The sequence below is a fragment of the Myotis myotis genome, unplaced genomic scaffold (genome assembly GCF_014108235.1).
Source record: "Myotis myotis isolate mMyoMyo1 unplaced genomic scaffold, mMyoMyo1.p scaffold_m19_p_1, whole genome shotgun sequence".
NCBI lineage: Eukaryota > Metazoa > Chordata > Mammalia > Chiroptera > Vespertilionidae > Myotis > Myotis myotis.
The window spans coordinates 202,520,895-202,544,275 of NW_023416313.1; the positions used below are offsets into that span (position 1 = coordinate 202,520,895).

At 41.5% G+C, this 23,381-nt stretch overlaps 1 protein-coding gene across 14 annotated transcripts in view; it reads left to right on the forward strand.

Annotated features, from left to right (window-relative positions):
* Window positions 1-23,381, forward strand: part of PSEN1 (presenilin 1) — a 71,451-nt gene that overhangs the window by 23,401 nt on the left and 24,669 nt on the right. For 6 of the 14 annotated variants that reach the window (XR_004968094.1, XM_036312232.1, XM_036312127.1 and 3 more), the window contains 5 exons: window positions 1,916-2,035; window positions 2,684-2,779; window positions 8,139-8,392; window positions 10,601-10,742; window positions 13,985-14,052. Coding sequence is in view for 13 of the 14 variants with exons in the window: in XM_036312232.1 (XP_036168125.1) it covers window positions 1,916-2,035; window positions 2,684-2,779; window positions 8,139-8,392; window positions 10,601-10,742; window positions 13,985-14,052 (680 nt within the window). In the remaining variant the exon portion in view is untranslated. The remainder of the gene's footprint in view (window positions 1-1,915; window positions 2,036-2,683; window positions 2,780-8,138; window positions 8,393-10,600; window positions 10,743-13,984; window positions 14,053-23,381) is intronic. The other 8 variants (XM_036312180.1, XM_036312200.1, XM_036312189.1 and 5 more) reach the window with 5 other exon arrangements.

Genomic DNA, 23,381 nt, shown 5'->3' on the forward strand with positions numbered 1-23,381 from the left:
TACTAGCCCTGCTTGAGGGTCCACATGCCTTGGGTGACTGGACCTAAACTTACATCAGGTTCCGGAATAAGGGGAAGAGAGAAAGAATCAAAATGACGCCTCTGACATAATGGTGTAGGAGCTCGCCTCCCACATACCACTTCCTGTGGGGCCCCGCCCTCCCTGAAACGTACAACATTTATATAGTGAGTAATCCTTCCCCCCTGTCACAGAAATGAAATTATTTATGATGGCTACAAAACTTTTTAAAAAAAACATATATTTTATTGATTTTAGAGAGGAAAGGGGTAGGGGAGTGAGAAACATCAATGATGAAAGAGAATCATTGATCGGCTGCCTCCTGCATTCCATACTGGGGATCGAGCCTGCAACCCAGGCATGTGCCCTGACTGGGAATTAAACCGTGCCTCCTGGTTCACAGGTCAGTGCTCAACCACTGAGCCATGCTGGCCAGCATATGTGTTTATTTATTTTGAGTAAATACCTAAGAGTAGAATATGATTCACATACCTGAGAGTAGAATATAATCCAAGAGTAGAATTGTGTATTTGACTTGTAAAAAAATCTTATAATCATTCTTAAATCCTTTCTTTTTTAAATATATTTTTTTATTGATTTCATAGATGAAGGGAGAGGGATAGAGAGATAGAAACATAAATGATGAGAGAGAAACATTGATTGGTTTCCTCCTGCACATCCTCTACTGGGGATTGAACCTGCAACCCAGGCATGTGCCTGACCGGGAATCGAACCTGTGAACTTTTGGTTCATAGGTCGACGTTCAACCTCTGAGCCACACCGGTAGGGCAGATATACAGTGCCGTAGTAGTAGTAATCTATATTTACATTGTGGTGCAACAGATCTCTAGAACTTTTTCAGCTTATAAAACTGACACTTTACCCACAGCCCCAACAACTACAGTTTTTTTGAATTGGACTACTTTATTTTTATTTTTTATTAAAAATTTTAATGTTGGCATTATTATAGGTGTCTTTCCTCCCCCTCCCCCTTTGCCCATCTCCACCCACAGAGTTGGACTACTTTAGATACTTTATATTAGTAGAATCATACATGTCTTTTTGTAACTTGCAGATTGCACTTACTATTTTGTTTTAGCATGTGATAAGATTTCCTTTTCAAGGCTGAATAATATTCCACTGTTTGTATACACCACATTTTCTTTATCCATATGTTTTTTTGTTTTTTAAAATATATTTTTATTGATTTCAAAGAGGAAGGGAGAGGGAGAGAGAGATAGAAACATCAATGATGAGAGAGAATCATTGATTGGCTGCCTTCTGCATGCCCCCTAGTGGGGATCGAGCCCACAACCGGGCATGTGCCCTTGACTGGAATTGAATCCGGGACCCTCAGTCCCCAGGCCAGCACTCTATCCACTGAGCCAAACGCAAGGGCTCTTTATCCATGTGTTCATGGACATTTGAGTTGCTTCCATCTCTTAGCTCTTGTGAATAATGCTGCAGTGATCACAGGTTTGCAGATACCTCTTTGAGATACTGATAGCAGTTCTTTTGGATATATACCCAGAAGTGGGGTTGCAGGATCATATAATTCTTTTTTTAGTTTTTTTTTTAGGAAATTCCATACTGTTTTATAGCAACTGCACTATTTTTGTATTCGTAACCACAGTGCACAAGGGTTCCAATTTTTCTGCATCCTCACTAATGCTTGTTATTTTCTGTTTTTTTTTTTTTTGGTTTTTATAGTAGCATTCCTAGTGGGTATAAGATGGTATCTCATTATAATTTGATTTGCATTTCTCTAATGATTAGTAATGTTGAACATCTTTTCAGATGCTTGTTAGCCATCCTTTATAATAAAAGGCTAATATGCAAATTGTCCCCATGGGTGGGAGTTCGACTAACTGGGAGTTTGACATGCGCTAACCACCAGGGGGCGGCGCGGAACATGGCGGGTGTTGGCGATGCGGCGCTGGTAGCGGGCGGCAGTAGAGGCGCTGCCGGCCCTGATGGGCCCCGACCAGAGCGGGACAACAGCGGGATTGTGGAGCAGGTGAGCGGGTAGCACTAGGCCAAGGCGGGGATGATCGGTGAGCAGGCAGCGCCAGGCCAAGGCCGGTGCAGGCGGGGGCCCTCATTGCTGGCCAGGCCTAGGGACCCTATCCGTGCAAGAATTTTGTGCACCAGGCCTCTAGTTTGTATATATTCTTTGGAGAAATGTCTGTTCAAGAGTTTTGCTTATTTTAAAATTGGGTTGGCTTTTTGTTGTTGAGTTGTAGGAGTTCTTTATATATTTCAGATATTAACCCCTTATTAGATACAGTGGGGCCTTGACTTACGATTTTAATTCGTTCCGTGACGGAGCTCGTAACTCAAATTACTCGTATGTCAAATCAAAAAGTGAACGAGTGAGACACATGATGCTGGGCTGAAGTTGCGGCGTTCACTGTGACGTTCACTGTGCCAACTAGCGGTGGAGTATCTGAAGCTGGCTTGTAACCCGAATTTTAGCTCGCAACTCAAAGCAAAAAATCGGCCGAGAGACGGCTCGTATCTTGAAAAACTCGTTAGTCGGGACACTCGTAAGTCAAGGCCCCACTGTATATGATTTATACATATTTTTCTCCCATTCCATGGTTGACTTCACTCTGTTGATTGTTTCTTTTTTTTTTTTTTTTCCCCAACACGATTGTTTCATTAGCAGTTGTCTGGGGTTAGAGATAAAGGCACGAAGATCTTTGTGGTGACGGGACCATCCAGCATCCAGAATACAGGATGGACACAGGGAGGCACATCGGTGAGACGTGCCTGAGCACGTGTCCTGGGTGGTAGTGTCCTGGAACCACTGAAGCTACCAATGTTATGGGAAACTCGGTGAAGGGTACCTGGGACCTCTATGCTCTTTGAAACTTTATATGAAAATGGAATTATCTGATAATATGTGTGTTTTTAAGTGAGCTGTTTCCATAGTTTGCCCAGTGTTGATTGTTTCTTTGATGCACAGAGGTTTTAAAGTTTGATGTGGTCCATATGTCTGTTTTTGCTTTTGTTCTTTAATTTTTCTTAGCAGTATTTTGTAGTTTTCAGTGTACAGGTATATTTGGGATTCCCCAAGATTATGCTCAGATTCAGTGTTTAGCTAGAAGGATTCACAGAACTCAGAAAAGCTGTTATATTCACTCTTCCAGTTTATTACAGTGAAGGGATACAGATTAAAACTAGCAACAGAAGAAGGAATATAGAGCAGGGTCCAGGCACAAGCTCCTAGTTGTCCTCTCCCAGTGGAGTCATGGGAACAGTGTTTAATTCTCCCAGGAACAGTGTGACCACCTGCATGGAGTATTGCCAACCAGGGAAGTGCACTTAGCCTTAATGTCCAGGAGTTTTATTGGGTATCACATAGACATGGCTGACCGTAGTTCTCTGGCTCTTCCCAAAGTCAAGCAGATACCACATGGGCCAAGACTCCCACCATAGGTCACATTGTTAGCAGTGTGGCCAAGGCCTCATGTAAACAGAGGCAATGTATCGAAAGGGCTTAGAGGTTATCTTCCAGGAACAAGGCCAGATCTTTCTTTGTCATGTGCAGGGTTTGGACACTCCTGGCCTGCTGAGTTAATCCTTTATTGTACAGTAAGCTTTTCACATCTTCTCATTCTTCAGGTCTCAGATCAAATGTCACTTCCTCAGAAAAGTATCCCATGTAATTTTTTAAAATCCTCATCCGAGGATATGTGGTTGTTTTTATTGATTTGAGAGAGAGAGAAATATCGATATGAGAGAAATATTGATTGGTTGCCTCCCATACGTGCCCCCACCGGGGATCAAACCTGCAACCTAGGTATGTGCCCAGACTGGGAATCAGACCAGCAACCTTCTGGTGCTTGGGACAATGCTCCAACCAACTGAGCCACCCAGCCAGGGCCCAAGAATTCTTTCTCATATCACCTTGCTATAGTACCATCCCACTTTGTAATTATCTTGCTTATTATCTATCTCTATCTTGAAATCAGTTCATGAGAGCAGAAACCTCTTCTGTCTTGTTGAATACTATATTCTTGGCACCTAGTACCCGGCATTCACTGATTTTTAATTAAGGACTTGTTGAAATAGGCACTCTTCCTATTTTGCGGACTCTTTAAACTAATACAACTCATAGGGAGGGTAATCTGGCAATAATCAGTATCTCTACTGCATGAGTACTTTGACCCAGCAATTTTACTTCAGGGAATTTATCCTACAAATATGCCCCCACACGTGAAATAAGTTAATAGGGGGCATTCTGATTGCAGCAGTGTTTGTAATGGCAAAAAAGTTCAAAGCAAATTAAATGTCAGTCATTAGGGGATTGGCCTAATAAATAAATTTATATACTGGCTATATAGATGATTAAAAATTGTTTTTAAGAATAAGGATGTTCTGCCCTAGCCAGTTTTGCTCAGTGGATAGAGCATTGGCCTGCGGACTGAAAGGTCCCAGGTTCTGTTCCGATCAAGGGCACATGTCTGGGTTGCAGGATCATTTCCCAGTGGGGGGATGGGAGGGAGGCCTGCAGGAGGCAGCTGTTTAATGTTTCTCTCTCTCTCTCCCTCTCCCTTTCTCTCTAAAATCGATAAAAGCATTTAAAAAAAAGAATAAATGGTGTATTTGCATATAACCTAAAAAAAAAAAAAAGAATAAGGATGTTCTTTGTGTACTGATGTAAAAAAATCTCTAGGAGACATAGTTAAGCAAAGTTCAGGGCAGTGCATTTATTCAGCTACTACCATTTGTGTGAGAAGGGGGAAGAAGCTATGTATTATATTTGCTTGTATGTACATGAAGAAACTCTGATAGAATTTGCAGAGAACAATGACAGTGGTAACCTGGGAGATTAGGAAACTAAATAGATAGTTAAGTGGGAAACTTTTTATTGTACACCTTTTTATACTCAGATTTCAGAACCACATGAACTGTTTAAATAAATAAATTGTACTTTAAAAAATGAAATTAAAACATATAGTCAATTTTTAAAAATAGTATCTAAAGTACTGTAAAGAGGAAGTGTGTGTGTGTGTGTGTGTGTGTGTGTGTGTGTTAAACAGTGTTCTAGTTTCCCATATCAGCTTCTGGGGGTGGGGCAGGGTGGGGTTGGCTAATGTTCTTTACAAACCAGAACATCCAGTTGAGTAATGTGAATGAGCATGCTATGATTGCCTTTCATGCTAGACTTACTCAGTTAAAACGTTCGTATAGCCCAATGGGACAACTGTGGTGCCATAGGAAGAACACAAATTTTGAAACAAGAAACTTGAATTTGATTCTGTCTCTGCTGATTTCTGGCTGTGAGATTTTTGGACAAGTTGTTTTAGTGTTCACCTACTAACTCCTCTCAACATCTGAAAAGAATGATTGAGATATGTGAGAGTGCTTTGTACATTATCAAATACCATATAATGAGTTATTATTAATTGTATTTTTAGTTTATTTTGTGCATAATTGACCTGTCAAGTTGGTCATAATTCTGTTGCCAAACATTAGTCACAAACATAACATCCTTAGCATATTTTTCTTTCCACAGCTTTTGTATTACATTAATGACCAGTAAGCTCATACTGTTCCTACTTTCCATCTACACTCTCTCCCTGAGAGTTCATTTCCATAACTATAGAAACTAATGACCTCCCCCAACTTTCTTCTGAGCTTGAAATTCTTACTAACTGCCTTTGGACTTTCCTGCCTGAGTGTGAATACTTGACATTTACCTATCTCCCTCCTCCAGTCTGCTCATCTGGGATCCCAGTCTGAGTCAGTGTCGTCATCACCTTCCTACTCTCTTATGCTAGAAACCTCCAGGGTCATCCTTGACTCCTTCCTGACCATTCACAAAGCCCTTCAATTCTGCTTCTGAAGTGTGCCTTACACATCCCTGTTTCCATCCCCACTCAGTCAAGTTTCTTAGAAATAAGTCATAATCTGATGTGTCACTTCCTCAACCTTGAGATAATTTTTATGACTTTCTGTTGCCTACAGGACGAAATCTAAAGTCCTTGGCATGGCAAACAAGGTCCTTTACAACCTTTCCTAAGCTTTCCTTCCGCCAGCCCTGACGGACCCTGTTCTCCAGCCAACTCTGGAGTACTCACTGGTTGTCTGTCCAGCACTTTCACATGTCTGCGCCACAGTTCATGTGGTCTCTGCCTGGAGCCCACTTACCTTCCATTCACTCTTGAAGTTTCTGTTCAAAAATCGTATATTTTATATACGATTTGGCCCTCCCTGATTGGGGCCCATCAGGCCGGCGCGGGGGGGTGGGGGGCACAGGTGGCTGACCGGCTGGCCCCACCCCCAATTGGGGTGTTGGGGGCCGGGCTGGCCAGGAGGGGTGCCGATCGGGACCTGGATCAGGCTGGTTGCCTTTCTTGACCACACAGAATTATAGTCCTGTAGCACTTTATTTTTATCTCTAATATAATGTTTATTCTATATTGAAACTAACTTAGGGGCTTCTTAAGGATAGCAAGCATCTAGATCTTATTAACTTCTGTATTGCCACAGAAGAGTACCTGGAATATAGAATTTTCATAATTACCTGTGGGATAAATATATTGAAAGTAAAGTAAAAAAGAACTCAGCTCACAGTCTGCAGAGCTCTTGTGTTGTCTTGTGAACAGCAAATTGAGGTGGTTAAGAACTTTATTTCTGAAGTCAGGCATATGTGGGCTCAAACCCACTCTGTAACACTAGCTGTGGCTGTTTCCTTATCTATAAAGTGGCGATGATGGGGTATGTATGAGAATTAAATGTCAAGTACATATCAATCCTTGCTACATTGTAATAATTTTAAGCTATTATTGAGCATGTAATGTATTTTTAATGAATAATGGTAATACTCTATTAGGTATATCTGTAGTCAGATATGAGGTATGAGAATAGCATGTTTTCCTAAGAGAACCCTTTCTCAACCAAGCTGATTACATCTTCCCAGCAACAGTGACTATCAGCCTGTTCTGTTTTCAATGAGGAGGGAGAGAGTATCTGTTATCTTTCCTGTTATCTATTACTAGAGGCCCAGAGCGAGAATTTGTGCATGGGTGGGGTCCATCTGGCCCTCCCTGATTGGGGCCCATCGGGCCGAGGCGGGGAGGTCGGGGGCACAGGTGGCTGACCGGCTGGCCCCACCCCTTATTGGGGTGTTGGGGGCTGGGCTGGCCAGGAGGGGTGCCGATCGGGACCTGGATTAGGCTGGTTGGCTGCCTCAGTGTGCATCATAGCCACCAGTCATTCCGGTCGTTCTGGTCACTGGGCTTTTATATATAGAGATTTTTATTACTGTTATTGTTAGTGCCCTTGGGATTCATTCTACCCTTTATTAAAAACTGAGTTTAGACAAGAACAGGGATACCAAAAAGGAAATCAAACTTGAAGAATAAGAACGGAGAAACCCAGGATAAGGATAAAAGTAATACAGTGGTATTTGGATTAAGAGTCCAAGGAAAGTAGAATCTAAGAAAGGTCCTCTTTCATTCCATAATTCATCAAGTATTATTGTCCCCGACTCTATTCAGGGCACAGTGGGAACAGGGCAAGGATATTATAATTGTTTAAGGCCTAATTTCTCACTGTAAAGATTTTTTTTTAATTGCATACTTGAGATAATTGTAGATTTACATGCATTTGTAAGAAATAATTACAGAGAGATCCCTTGTACATCAGTACAGGATTTTAAGTCTTATTGGTAATGAGGTGAGATAGTTCTTTGTATAACTCGTGTAAAATCACAGGTAGAAAGCACTTCATAAATTGGAAAAGCTGGGATTTCTCTGTTTGAAGCTGCAGCAAATAAAGTTCTTATGTAGGTGTCAGTTTTAAGCTAATCCTCAAAGGATGAGTGTAATAGTATTAGGTTAGGAATGGAACGAGAGAGCGAGGAAAGCCAAGAACCGGGTGAAAGGGAGGACCTGGGTTCCTTTAGGGAATTTGGTAAATAATCTAGATTTCTTAACTGCACACTTCACTTCTTATAAATTGGTTCTTACCTCAAGCTTTTAGAACTCAAGTAATTGTGCCCTGTTGTTCATCTCTGGTCCGACTGGTACATTTTCTGTTTTTGATACAGAATAACTTGATTCTGCTGAGAGTCAGACTTACTGAAGAAGTTTTTCTTTCGCTTTTAGAATGACAGTAGAGAACGGCATGAGCACAGCAACGAAAGGCGGAGGCGGGGCAACCCTGAGCCATTATCTAATGGAGGACCTCAGGGTAACACACTGCAGGTGGTGGAACAAGATGAAGAAGAAGATGAGGAGCTGACACTGAAATATGGCGCCAAACATGTGATCATGCTCTTTGTCCCCGTGACTCTCTGTATGGTGGTGGTGGTGGCTACCATCAAATCAGTCAGCTTTTATACCCGGAAGGATGGGCAGTTGTATGTATGAATGTTTTGTTTTAATTATTCTCAAGGTCGTCATAGCTTTTCTTCATTGCATGTCATCGTTATCTTGAAGGCCTCTGCACTGAAGGGGCATGAAGGCCGGAGAGTTCTTTCAGTCAAAAGCAATTGAGAGTGAGGCGTTATTTATTACTTAATGCTTTAAGTCAGTGGTTCTCAACCTTCCTAATGCCGCGACCCTTTAATACAGTTCCTCATGTTGTGCTGACCCCCAATTTCATTGTTACAAATTGAACATAATTAAAGCATAGTGATTAATCACAAAAACAATATGTAATTACATATGTGTTTTCCGATGGTCTTAGGCAACCCCTGTGAAAGGGTTGTTCGACCCCCAAAGGGGTCGCGACCCACAGGTTGAGAACCGCTGCTTTAAGCAGAGAAAATGAAAGCTACAGAATTATATTTCCTGTATGCTGTCACTAAGGGCTGAATTTATTTGTAATGAGCCAGTAAAGCATTAAATAGTAATCTTTCCCATCTCAGGGCCATTGAGCCCATTATTCTTTGCGTGGAATGTTCTTTCTTTTTCTAATTTAGGTGGATTATGTCCTAGCATCCTTCTGATCTTGGCTTAAATGTTAATTCCAAATACAAAGGCTCTGATCCTACTAATAAAAATAGGTACTTTCTTATAGAAACCTGTTCTTTTTCACTTGTAACAATATACAGATATAAATTTATTTACATGATTTATTCTACGCCTGGTTTCCTTCTGTACTGTAAGTGTTATCAGAGCACTTTGTTTCCAGGATGAGGTATGTAATAAAAGTTGTTAAATGAGAGGATGAAGAATTCGTACAAACTGGCACTCTCTACTCTTAGGGAACTGTTGTGTAGATTCTCTGCTGCTGTTGGTGTCAGCCCTTGATTCTTATGTCACCTAGTTCTGTCTCTAGGACCCTAGTGGGGCTCAAACAAGTTTTAAATGGATTTTAGAATTTGAAAGTGGCAAATACCTGAAAAACTACATGGGGTTCTGAAAGCCAAGCTATTAATTTTTGAAAGAAAGACTAAGACAATGAGTAACGTCAGATAATGGAGATAATAGCTAAAAGAGATTAATATTCTCTATATAAATTAGATTTAACTTGGTTACATATTATAGAACAGGGATTAGTAAGTCATAGTCCACAGAGCAGCTCTGCTTGTCACCTATTTTTGTAAATAAAGTTTTATTGGAACACAACCATGTCCATTCTTTTATATATTGTCTCTGCCTGCTTTTATATGATAATGGCAGAGTTGAGTGGTTGCAGCAGAGGCCATATCACCCACAAAACTTAAAATATATACTCTCTAGTCTTTTACAGAAAGTTTGCTGACCCTGTTATAGAAAATCAAACAGCTAGTTTAAATGATACACATGCTTTATCTCTCTCTGATGGAGTAGTGCAGAGCTGGTCAGTTTGGAATAGTGGCTTCACATTCATCAAGGATTCAGGCTCCTTTCTTTCTTCTTTATTGCTATACTCTAGGTTATTATGGGTGCTGGAGCCCTAGCCTTCATTCAGACAGCAGGAAGGAGTAGGGGAGAAAAGGGCATAAAACATCTCTCTCAGCAGAATTAACTCCTTTCTTAGAAGTTCCACACAATATATCTGCTTGTAACTCATTGTCCATTACTTAGTCTCATGGCCACACCTGACTATAAGGGAGTCAGAATTAAAGCCTTTTAGCTGGGAACATTGGCACCAAGAATACAAGTGTTTTAGTGTGAATGAGAAACAAGGGGAAATGAATATGTGACATTATCTCAAGACAACCCCAGCTGCAGTCACCCTGAAGATGAAAGATAATACTTATAAGCCATATTACTTCCTCTGACTATCCCTTGTGTCCTCAGTAGTTTATGTGGCAGAATCTGGTTCTTTAGCAAATCCTAATAAGCTGTGGAGAAAGAATATTTGATGAGGTAATTGTTTCAGGATAAGCATCCACTAGATGGAGTCAGGGTCTGGTTCACAACTCTCCATATCTTAGACATCTTCTTTTATTTTGAAGCACTATTTTTGACAGTAGCTATTTTTCTTAGGTTAAAACTTCTTGGCTAGGTTGATGAGATGGGCAGAAGTGATATATCATTTGAATCAAGGAAACAAAACTCAAGTTGGAGAGAGAGTATGGCTTGGGATATCTATCCACTAACACTTATCTGGGGCTTTGTGTTTTGTTTTGTTCTAGAATCTATACTCCGTTCACAGAAGACACCGAGACTGTGGGCCAGAGAGCCCTGAACTCGATTCTGAATGCTGCTATCATGATCAGCGTCATTGTTGTCATGACTATTCTCCTGGTGGCTCTATATAAATACAGGTGCTATAAGGTGAGCATGAGAGACAGCGCTTTGCTTTCCACCATATTCTTATGATTGGGTTTTCTATCTATACTTTACTTGGTCTAGTAAAGAAAAAGGTCTTAACCCTGGCTGGTGTGGCTCAGTGATTGGAGTGACAGCTTGCAAAGGGTCGCAGGTTTGATTCCTGGTCATGGGCACATACCTGGGTCGTAGGTTCATTGCCAGCCCCAGTCAGGAGCATGTGCGGGAGGCAATCAATCGATGTGTCTCTTTCACATTGATGTTTCTCTCTCTATCCCCCCTTCCACTCTCTCTAAAAATCAGTGGAAAAAATACCCTCCGGCGAGGATTAACAACAACAAAAAAATACATATTAAAATAACAAACTAACATATTTTACCTATTGACTTGATAAAGATTAATCTAGCCTTTTTTTGTGAAGTCACTAAACCAGTGTGTGTCAATAATGATTAGAAAAAGTTTCTAGACTTTGATTCAGTAATTTTGCTTTCATGATTTATTCTGAAGAAAGAACTACAAATGCTGAAAATATTTGCATGTTGGATATTCATCCTAGCACAAATTATAATTGAGAAAAAAAAAGAAACACTGACAAATTCATGCGTAAGGAAAAGGTTAAATTGTTGGTTCATCTATATAAATATAATATTACTGCCATTTAAAAATATATTTGGTGGCAGAATATATCTGTGACAAAAAATTAAGTGTTAAAATGCAGAATGTAAAACTATTATTACTTGGTTCTGATTTTTAAATTTTTTTTTGTTGTTGTTAACCCTCATCTGAGGATATTTTTTCCATTGATTTTCAGAGGTAGTAGAAGGGAGGGAGGGAAAAGAAAGGAAGTAGGGAGGGAGGAAGGGAGGGAAGGAGGAAGGAAGAGGGGGAAGGAAGGTGAGAGAGAGAAACATCGATGTAAGAGACACATGAATTGGTTGCCTCACACATGTGTCCCAACCAGAGTGGGGAATCAGTGCTCCAACCCATTGAGCCACCTAGGCCAGGGCAATGCTATGTTTCTAAATAAACAACATCTTCATGTTCCGTTGCTAAAAATCAAAACAAAACAAAATAACAAGGTAAAAAGCATTTCTCAAGAAGGATGAGAATTTCTAATTTTTAATATTTACTCCAGCCTTTAATGTGGAGCCTAATATGGAATAGCAGTATACATCTTCCACTCGTTAAAGCTTTTCTGTCCTGTGATATTGTATATGCTCTTTAAGTTTTGTAACTTGGATTATTTCAAAGGTCAGGCTTGTGAGTATGAAGGGGCACAATGAAAGTAAGGAGATACCTTTCTGCTCAAGTTCTGTTGTTTTTTTGTTTTTATTTTTTCCAGATGAAATAGAGTAAGAGCTCCCTTTAGAATATTTTGTTAAAGTAGAAGTATTTAGAGGGAAATGTACAGGTATCTTCAGGTTAGGAGAGATGGATAGAAATGTTACAAAGCAAGTGTAGCAAAACGTGAGTATAGAATTTAGGTAGTACATGGGTGTTCACTGTAAAAATCTTTAAACTTTGCTGTGTTCAAAATTTTTTATAATAGAATGTTTGTGGAAGAACACCAGAAGTTAAATTTGATTAAGTTTTTTAAAGAAATAGAGACAGCAAAATTAAGTAATTTTTCTTTTTTTTTTATTTCAGAGAGGAAGGAAGAGGGAGAGATAGAAACATCAATGATGAGAGAGAATCATTGATGGCTGCCTCCTGCATGCCCCCCACTGGGGATCGAGCCTGCAACCGGGCATGTGCCCCCGACCAGAATCGAACCCAGGACCCTTCAGTCCTCAGACCAGTGCTCTATCTACCGAGCCAAACTGGCTAGGGCAAAGTAATTTTTTAAAAAGAATTCATAATCACAGATCACCTTGGGTGATCAAAACAGAACCACAAGAGCAAATGAACATAAACCCTAATCATATCTACACTTTGCTAGCTTAGAGTCTGATTATCTGAACAACTGGATCTGGAGGTTCGCGTTTGGGAGATTTAGAAAAAATGAAGACAAAACAATATTCTTAATTTGGAGGTTTTCTTTCTCTCCTCTTTTCAAGGTTCGATTTGATCTGTTCTGGTTAAGAGATATGTTTGGAAATGTTATTAAGTAGCTCCTTCTGTCATTAAGTAATAAAGTTCATTGAAATTAAGCAAATAATGGTTCTATGCACCTTGGAATAATTTCACTAAGTTCTTGACAATTTAACATGCTTATTCTGTTTTTAAAAACTCCATGCTTTTAGGTTGTATAGTATTTTCCCAAATATACTCATTACATAAAATTACCATTTAAAATTATCTTGTGTAACAGATTATAAAAATCAAATTCTGATCTATTTCTCACATTAATAAACTGAACATGAGTAATAGAGACTAATATTTATATAGGACTCTGAACTCTGCGTGATTATGATTTTCAAAGAATTCGTAATAATAATAATACATTCGTAATGGAAAATAAGTGTAGAAAGCATTGCAATACTTATTGAAACTTAATCTGAATGGTTTTGTCACAAGGTTATGTAGTTTAGAAAGCCTATTTTCTCTGTACAGTTAATGTATACATGCAAAGGTCACCTAACTGAATAGCTGATTTTCCAGTTTATTGAATGTTATTTATCAATTATCTTATTTAATTTATTATTTATTCCAGGAACACTAAAAATTTCCTCCACTGAAAATATTGCTGCTTTAAAGTTTAAATGTCAACTGTTGACCCTATTGATAATTTGGCATTTTAGAATTCATTGTTTTTAAAATTTTTATCTATTTTCAAAGGAATGAGAGTCTATATATGTCTTGCTGAAATTTCTATTTACCATTATGAGTTGTTCAGCCCCAAAGAGTTCTATATAAAAATGCACTGAGCCCTAACTGGTTTGGCTCAGTGGAAAGAGCGTTGGCTTGCAGACTGAAGGGTCCCAGGTTCAGTTCCAGCCAAGGGCACATGCCCGGGTTGCGGGCTCGATTCCCCACTAGGGGAAGTGCAGGAGGCAGCCGATCAATGAGTCTCTCTCATCGTTGGTGTTTCTATCTATCTCTCCCTCTCCCTTCCTCTCTGAAATCAATTAAAAAATACATATATATATATTATTTTAAAAAAAAGAATGCACTGAACCCAAAGCCATATGTGTTCAGCCATTTGAAAAGAATAACATATACAGAAATAATATACTATTTTTGAAGAAAGAAATTTGCAATTTATTTGGGTCATGGGCTCTCTTATTCATATTGAAATTCTTTTCTAGGTCATCCATGCCTGGCTTATTATTTCATCTCTATTGTTGCTGTTCTTTTTCTCATTCATTTATTTGGGGTAAGTGGTGAAATACTTGGTCTATTTTTCAGAAATTAATTCTGTTAGGGGTCTCTATCTTTTAAAGCCATGTCCTTTATTGATGAATTACTCTTAAATTATAATTGTTTCCATATGTAGGTCATACTTGGTATATATAAGACGAGTTAATATAAATAGGAATATTCTTTTATTGATCCTTGCTTATAATAACTAGAACTGAAAGAACTCAAGACTAGTCAGTTCTAAGTCTTTTTTAGTGAAGAACTTACCCAATTATTTTAATAAAGAATTTTTTAAAAGTCTATAAATCAGATTGTTAACAAAGGATTTCAGGAAAGTGTATGCATGATTTAATTGCTTTTCAATTCTTTATATTGTTTTATAAGTTGTTTTTTCTCTCAAATGAAATCTTATTTGAAAATTTCACATGTAAAATAGAAAAAAGTAGAACTATCTGTTGAAAATAGTAGAGAGGCTCAGAGATTTGCCAGGCTCAGAGATTTCTCAACCGCACTGACAGAATCAAGTTTGTAAATCATTGGGATAGATCTTATATTAGGAACAGAAGCAATAAAACTAATACATAAATTGCCCCAGGCTGGTGGCTCACTTGGTTGGAGCATTGTTCCTTACACCAAAAAAAGGTTGCAGGTTTGATTCCACGTCAGGGTACATACCAAGGTTGCCAGCTTGATCCTGGGTTGGGCAGGTAAGGGAGGCAAATGATTGATGTTTCTCTCTCCCCTCTCTCTCTCTGCGCCCCTTTCCCTTCCTGTCTCTCTAAAATCAATAAGCATATCCTCAAGTGAGGATTTAAAAAAACAACAACTATTGCATAAATGGAAGAGTTTGGTAGAGGCAGTGGGAATAAGGACAGACAAAAGAAACAAATGTGAGAATCTATTAGAACTCGGTGGTTTTCTAGGAAAAAAAAGTTCAAAACTGCCACTGAAGCAGTAGAAAATCTAAATAGAGGTAAAGAAAAAACAGCAGAAAGTTGTTGAAAAGGTTTCCATCCTACCTACCAATTAAAATAGTACCAGGCACAAATGGTTTCATATTAAACCTAAGACTGGATAATTCTAATAGTATTTTAACTGTTCCAAAGCAGAAAAAGAAGAAAATCTTCCAGAATCATTTTATGAAGCCAATATAACATTGATACAAAAAAAAAACCCTATCCTATCTAATAAAAGAGAAACATGGTAATTAGTGTACGACCGCTACCCTTCCCATTGGCTAATCAGGGCGATATGCAAATTACTGCCAGCCAAGATGGCGGCCAGCAGCCAGGCAGCTTAAACTGAACATGAGGCTTGCTTGCTTCAGTGACGGAGGACTGCAACGTTCCCCGCCTGCCTTGCCAGCCTCTGAGCCTGCAGTTTAAGAAACATTGTAACATACAGAAGCTAAACAAAACCCCAGAAACCAGCTTTCAGCCAGCTGGGATCTCAGAGCTGGAGTTGATACAGAGTTTCGATTATAGAACCAAAACAAACCAGATACCTGCTTTCAGGAGCGGAGGCCTAAGAGCTGGAGCCTCAGAGCTAAAGGTGGCCCAGAATTAAAAAAGAAAAAAAGGAGCAGTTCGGAGCTTCAGTCCCAGCCTGAAAACAGCCCTGAGCCCCTCACCCAGACTTGCCAGGCACCCTAGTGGGGACCCCACCCTGAAGGGTGTGTGACCAGCTGCAAACAGCCATCGTCCCCTCACCCAGGCTGGCCAGGCACCCCAGTGGGGACCCCCACCCTGATCCAGGACACCCTTCAGGGCAAACCAGCCAACCCCCACCCATGCACCAGGCCTCTATTCTATATAGTAAAAGGGTAATATGCCTCCCAGCACCGGGATCGGCGGAGCCGCGAGGCCTCCCGGCACCGGGATCAGCGTGACAGGGGGCAGCGCCCAAACGCCCTGATTGCCCTGCGGCTCTGTGTGTGACAGAGGGCGGGACAACAACCTCCCTATCTGCCCTGCTCTGTTCGTGACAGGGGAAGGCACCCCAACCCCCTGATCAGCCCTGCTCTGTGCCTGATAGGGGGGAGCTCCCCAAACCCCTGATCGCCCTGCGGCTCTGTGTGTGACAGGGTGTGGTGCCCCAACCCTCCCCACCCCACGGGCCCTGCTCTGTGTGTGACGGGGTAGAGCCATAACCTCCCCATCGGCCCTGCCCTGAGTGTGAGAGTGGCGGCGCCCCAACCCCCTGATCGGCCCTGCTCTGTGGGTGATAGAGGGCGGCGCCCCCACCGCCCCCCGCCCCCCACGGGCCCTGCTCTGTGTGTGATGGGGTAGAGCCATAACCTCCCCATCGGCCCTGCCCTGAGTGTGACAGTGGCGGTGCCCCAACCCCCTGATCGGCCCTGCTCTGTGGGTGATAGAGGGCGGCGCCCCAACCCCCTGATGGGCCCTGCTCTGTGCGTGACGGGGGAGCTCCCCAACCCCCTGATTGACCCTGCTCTGTGAGTGACAGGGGGGAGCTCCCCAACCCCCTGATGGGCCCTGCTCTGTGTGTGACGGGGGGAGCTCCCCAACCCCCTGATGGGCCCTGCTCTGTGCGTGACAGGCGGGAGCTCCCCAACCCCCTGATCGGCCCTGCTCTGTGCGTGACGGGGCAGCGCCCCAACCCCCTGATTGGCCCTGCTCTGTGCGTGACGGGGCAGCGCCCCAACCCCCTGATTGGCCCTGCTCTGTGCGTGACGGGGCAGCGCCCCAACCCCCTGATTGGCCCTGCTCTATGCGTGACAGGGGGTGGCGCCGAAACCTCCCCATCGAACCTGCCTTGAGCGTGACAGGGGGCGGTGCCCAAACCCCACAATCGGCCCTACCCTGAGCGTGACTGAGGGTGGCTTCGCAACCTCCCAATCCGCCCTGCTCTGTGCATGACAGGGGGCAGCGCCCCAACTCCCCAATCAGCCCTGCTCTGAGCCCGACCAGGGGCTGCACCTAGGGATTAGGCCTGCCCTCTGCCACTCGGGAGCAGGCCTAAGCCAGCAGGTCGTTATCTCCCGAGGGGTCCCAGACTGCGAGAGGGCACAGGCCGGGCTGAGGGACCCCTCCCCCCCCCCCAAGTGCACAAATTTTTGTGCACCGGGCCTCTAGTAAATTATAAAGTAAAAGGAAACTGTAGACCAATTCCATTTATTTATTTATTTATTTATTTATTTATTTATTTATTTAATTTAAATTAAATCTTTATTGTTGAGATTATTACAGTTGTTCCTCTTTTTTCCCCCCATAGCTCCCCTCCATCCAGTTCCCACCCCACCCTCCGCCCTCACCCCCCACTGTCCTCATCCATAGGTGCACGATTTTTGCCTAGTCTCTTCCCGCCTCTCCCACACCCCTTTCCCCCTCAAGAATAGTCGGTCCATTCCCTTTCTATGCCCCTGATTCTATTATAATCACCAGCTCATTCTGTTCATCAGATTATTTATTCACTTGATTCTTAGATTCACTTGTTGATAGATGCGTATTTGTTGTTCATAATTTGTATCTTTACCTTTTTCTTCTTCCTCTTCTTAAAGGATACCTTTCAGCATTTCACATAATACTGGTTTGGTGGTGATGAACTCCTTTAGCTTTTCCTTATCTGTGAAGCTCTTTATCTGACCTTCAGTTCTGAATGATAGCTTTGCTGGATAAAGTAATCTTGGTTGTAGGTTCTTGGCATTCATCACTTTGAATATTTCTTGCCACTCCCTTCTGGCCTGCAAAGTTTCTGTTGAGAAATCAGCTGACAGTCATATGGGTATTCCCTTGTAGGTAACTGAGTTTCTTTCTCTTGCTGCTTTTAGGATTCTCTCTTTGTCTTTTGCTCTTGGCATTTTAATTATGATGTGTCTTGGTGTGGTCCTCTTTGGATTCCTTTTGTTTGGGGTTCTCTGCGCTTCCTGGACTTGTAAGTCTATTTCTTTCACCAGGTAGGGGACGTTTTTTGTCATTATTTCTTCAAATAGGTTTTCGATATCTTACTCTCTCTCTTCTTCTGGCACCCCTATAATTCGGATGTTGGTGCGCTTGAAGCTGTCCCAGAGGCTCCTTACACTATCTTCATATTTTTGGATTCTTTTTTCATTTTGCTTTTCCGGTTGGGTGTTTTTTGCTTCTTCACATTTCAAATCTTTGACTTGATTCTTGCGCTCCTCTGGTCTGCTGTTGGGAGTCTGTATAATATTCTTTATTTCAGTCAGTGTATGCTTAATTTCTAATTGGTTCTTTATCACAACATCAAGGGTCTCATTAGATTTCTTGAGGATCGCACTATATTTATCGGTGGTCTCACCAGTCTTTTCGAAGGCCTTACTAAGTTTATCGGCGGCTTCTAGATAGTTCTTGAGAGACCTTAAAAGTGTGGTTTTGAACTCTATATCCTCCATTTCTGTCATTTTTGTCCTGTTTATTTGTCTCCACATTTTTTATGCTTTCTTGGTGCACTCCCTTGTGGTCTTTGTGCGCAGTCTTGTTGTATTTAAGCCTTGATTGTTGTAGGTAATACTGGGGGGGTATTTGACCTCCAGGCCAACTGGCTGTAAGAATCAGCTGTGTCTGCAGTGGGAGAACTTCTGTCCTCTAGGGAGGTGCTAATCTAGCCTTTGCCTAAGGCTATCCTGCAAATGCCTCTGTGCAAGGCTTGGGCAGGGTGGGTCCCAGGGGATCAACAGGGCATCCCCAGAGGCTCTGCCTCGCAGAGTCCCAGCAACCGCTGCAAACCTCGGAGAGAAAGCTGCCCTCGAGTTCCGACCGATGCCAGGCAGTCCCGCTATCCCGTTTGAGTCTGGGTCCTCAGAGACTCGCCCGGAACTGAAGCTCAGAGCCTGAGACTCCCTCCAGATTGAAACAGACAACCGCGCCCTCAGCCACCAGCCTGCTCTGCACGCACCTCCGCACCTTTATATTTTCCGCATTGCGCCTCCTCTGAGTCTCGGTATGCTTTTCTCTTTCCTTCTAGTTGTAGAATTTCCCCCCAGCCGGCCTTCCTGTGGTTCTGGGTGATGTCCGTTTCATCTTTTAGTTGTATTTTTGAAGTGCTTTTGCAAGGCAGCAATTTCAGGTGTTTACCTATGCCGCCATCTTGGTTTCTCTCTGATTCTGCGCCTTGAGTGTGTCCCTTATGGATGCGAGGAGTTGAAATCTGCAGTTTGTTGGGTTAGGCTGCAAAAGCGCAGGTGGTTCCTTTTGTGCCACTGGCACAGCTTGGGTGTGGATGTAAATTGAGTAGGGCGGAGTCTCAGAGAATCACCAGGGCGGAGCAAACAGCAGTGGTTGTCGTCAGCGTCTCCTCGACTCCTGGACTCTCCGCGACTCCGCGTCCCCAAGTGCCGGCGAACAGCTCCGCGAGAAAGCCACCCTCGCTCTCTGACCCGCTGCAAGGCAGTCCCGCCTCTCCCCGTAGGGGTCTGGGACCTCAGAATCCCGCCCCAAACAAGCTCAGTGGATTCGAGAGCTTGTATCCCCTTCTGATTGAAAAAAACCGCGCATCCAGTTGCAGCCCGCCTGGCGTGCGACTCCATACCTCTGTTCTTGGCGCCTCTGCACCTCCTACTCAGTCTCAGTGCGCTTCTTTCTTTCCTTCCAGTTGTAGAACTTCCACTGGGCCAGCTTTCCCATGGTTCTGGATGATAGCTATTTTGTCTTATAGTTGGTAGTTTCAATGTTGTTGTGGGAGACAGCACACACAGGTCTATACCTTATGCCACCATCTTGGTTCTCTCTGTATAAAGTTTTTTTTTTTAAATATATTTTATTGATTTTATTTTTACAGAGAAGAAGGAAGAGGGATAGAGAGTTAGAAACATCAGTGAGAGAGAAACATTGATCAGCTGCCTCCTACACACCCCCTACTGGGGTTGTGCCCACAACCAAGGTACATGCCCTTGACCGGAATTTAACCTGGGACCCTTCAGTCCGCAGGCTGACTGCTCTATCCACTGAGCCAAACCAGTTATGGCTGTATAAAGTTTTAATACATTATATTAGAGTTCGTGGTGGTACTGTTTTACCCACAGCATCTACAGGAATTGCTGCAAATTTACTTATCGGTGGAAGCATCTTTCATTCCCAATATAAATTACCGATTCCATTCAATGAAACTCAATTTCTTGACTCAATATAAAGAGTGAAGTTGCTAAAACTATTAAAAGCACCCAACTTCTCATTATTGATGAATACACCATGGCATCTAGTCATGCTATAAATGCCATAGACAAATTACTAAGAGCAATTACGAGTCTGAATGTTGTATTTGGTGGGAAAGTTCTCCTTCTTGGCGGGGATTTTCAACAATGTCTCAGTATTGTACCGCATGCTATGGGATCGGCCATAGTACAAACGAGTTTAAAGTACTGCAGTGTTTGGGGATGTTTCAGAAAGTTGTCTCTTACAACAAATATGAGATCAGAGGATTCTGCTTATAGTGGATGGTTAGTAAAACTTGGAGATGGCAAACTTGATAGCAGTTTTCAGTTAGGAATGGATATTATTGAAATCCCCTTTGAAATGATTTGTAATGTATCTATTATTGAAGCTACCTTTGGAAATACTATATCTATAGATAATATTAAAAATATATCTAAACGTGCAATTCTTTCTCCAAAAATGAGCATGTTCAAAAATTAAATGAAGAAATTTTGGATATACTCGATGGAGATTTTCACACATATTTGAGTGATGATTCCATTGATTCCACAAATGATGCTGAAAAGGAAAATTTTCCCATCAAATTTCCTAATGGTATTACTCCTTCGGGAATGCCGGGTTATAAATTAAAATTGAAAGTGGGTGCAATCATCATGCTATTGAGAAATCTCAATAGTAAATGGGGTCTTTGTAATGGTACCAGATTTATTATCAAAAGATTACAACGTAACATTATCAAAGCTGAAGTATTAATAGGATCTGCAGAGGGAAGAGGTTGTTCTGATTCCAAGAATTGATTTGTCACCATCTGACACTGGCCTCCCATTTAAATTGATTCGATGACGGTTTCCTGTGATGCCAGCATTTGTGATAAGTATTAATAAATCACAAGGACAGACTCTAGACAGAGTAGGTATATTCCTACCTGAACCTGTTTTCGGACATGGTCAGTTATATGTTGCTTTCTCTCGAGTTTGAAGAGCATGTGACGTTACAGTTAAAGTTCTAAATACTTCATCACAAGGGAAATTAGTCAAGCACTCTGAAAGTGTTTTCACTCTTAATGTAATGTATAGGGAGATATTAGAGTAAGTTTAATCACTTTATCAGTCATTGTTTGCATCACTTGTTTTTATATCATGTTTTTGTTTTTATATCATGCCTCTGTTATTATATCCTTTTGTTACTGTTTATTAATTTATATATTATTTTCATATACATTTTACTAATTTCTGTTCATCTCTCACACTTCTATTATAGAGAAAGGGCAAATAGCAATATTAAAATACCTCTGCTAATTAATTCCCTTTTAATGTGCACAAATTTCGTGCACTGGGCTACTAGTTAAAAAATAAAAGAATGCACATGAAATTATAATAGTGCTTTCCTTTGGAGAGGGGAACTATGGGAGGAAAACTTTTCATAGTATATGATGTGAATTTTTATATGTTATGCAGGTATTACCTAGCCAAAGATTAATAATAATTTATGTGGGGTGGGTATTTAGTGCTAGGATATCTAAAATAGTTAATACAGCCCTAACCAGTTTGGCTTAGTTGATAGAGCGTCGGCCTGCAGACTGAAAGGTCCCAGGTTCGATTCTGGTCAAGGGCATGTACCTTGGTTGTGGGCACATCCCCAGTAGGGGGTGTGCAGGAGGCAGCTGATTGATGTGTCTCTCTCATCGATGTTTCTAACTCTCTATTTCTCTCCCTTCCTCTCTGTAAAAAATCAATAAAATATATTTAAAAAAATAAAATAAAATAAAATACTTAATACAAATAGCTACATTGTCCAGAGATTTCAACCGGTTTTTTTTTTAATTTTCAAAATCTCAAAACCATTTGTCTGGATAGTTCTGGAACCCAAAGTTTGTGCTTCAATTAAATGGGTGCTTTCTTTCTCATTTACCCAGGGTATCTTTTTTACATGTAATTTCTTTATTTTTAGACTAGAGACCTGATGCACAAAATTCGTGCAAGAGTAGGCTTTTCTTCTCCCAGCTGCCAGCACCGGCTTCCCTCTGGCACCCGGGACCTGGGCTTCCCTCACAGCCCTGGCTTTGTCTGAAAGGATATCCAGTCTAATTAGCATATTACGCTTTTATTATTATAGATGGTGGAGTCCCCTCCCCTCCCCTCCCAATTAAAATAGTATTTTTCTTCATTATAAAAATGGCCCCGGCCGGGTAGCTCAGTTGGTTAGAGTGTCATCCCAATACGCCAAGGTTTTGGGTTTGATGCTCAGTCAGGGCACATACAAGAGCCAACCAATGAATGGAACAACAAATCAATGTTCCTCTCTATTTCTCTCTATCTCTCTCACACTCTCTGAAATCATTTTTTAAAAAAACGACTAAACATTCATTGTAAAAAAAACTATTTCACAAAATTATAAAGAGAAAAGTAATAGAAAAATTACCATATTTCCATCATCTATAGATAAGTCCTGCATCCTTTCAGGAGTTATATATATCAATATATTGCTCTTCCTACTCACACACAGTTTCAGAAAAGAGATTTTTTTTTTTAGGCAGCGGTGTCTGTGTGTGTGTGTGTGTGTGTGTGTGTGTATGTCTTTTAATGGATTTATAAATTTCATCTTATGAAGATACTAGAGGTCCGGTGCATGAATGCCTGCACGAGTGGGATCTGGGCAGATCGGGCTGGGGCGGCCAGGGGGAAGGGACACAGGCGGTTGGCCGGCCCTGCCTCCTGAGTCCCACCTCCTGGTCAAACTCCCAGTTGAACTCCTGGTCGAGGGGGCAATTTGCATATTAGCCTTTTTAAAAATATATATTTTTATTGATTTTTAGAGAGAGAGAGGAAGGGAAAGGGAGAGAGAGAGAGAAACATTGATGAGAAAGTCATTGATTGGCTGCTTTCTGCACAGCCCCCACTGGGCATCAAGCCTGAAACCTGGGCATGTGCCCTGACTGGGAATCGAACCGGCTCCCTCTTGGTTCCTGTGTCGATGCTCAACTGCTGAGCCACACCAGCCAGGCAGCATATTAGCCTTTTATTATATAGGATCATACATCCTAGCTAGAAAATTAATTGTTCATGTTTCATTTTTGTCTATTTTAGGTATTTTATTTATCTATTTTAATGCATTTTATTTAAACAGGTAGCATATGTTCTACCATAACATATCTACCATAGATTTTGGGGGAAAACATGTTTTTTAAAAAATGAAGTGCTGGTTTTTTCATGAA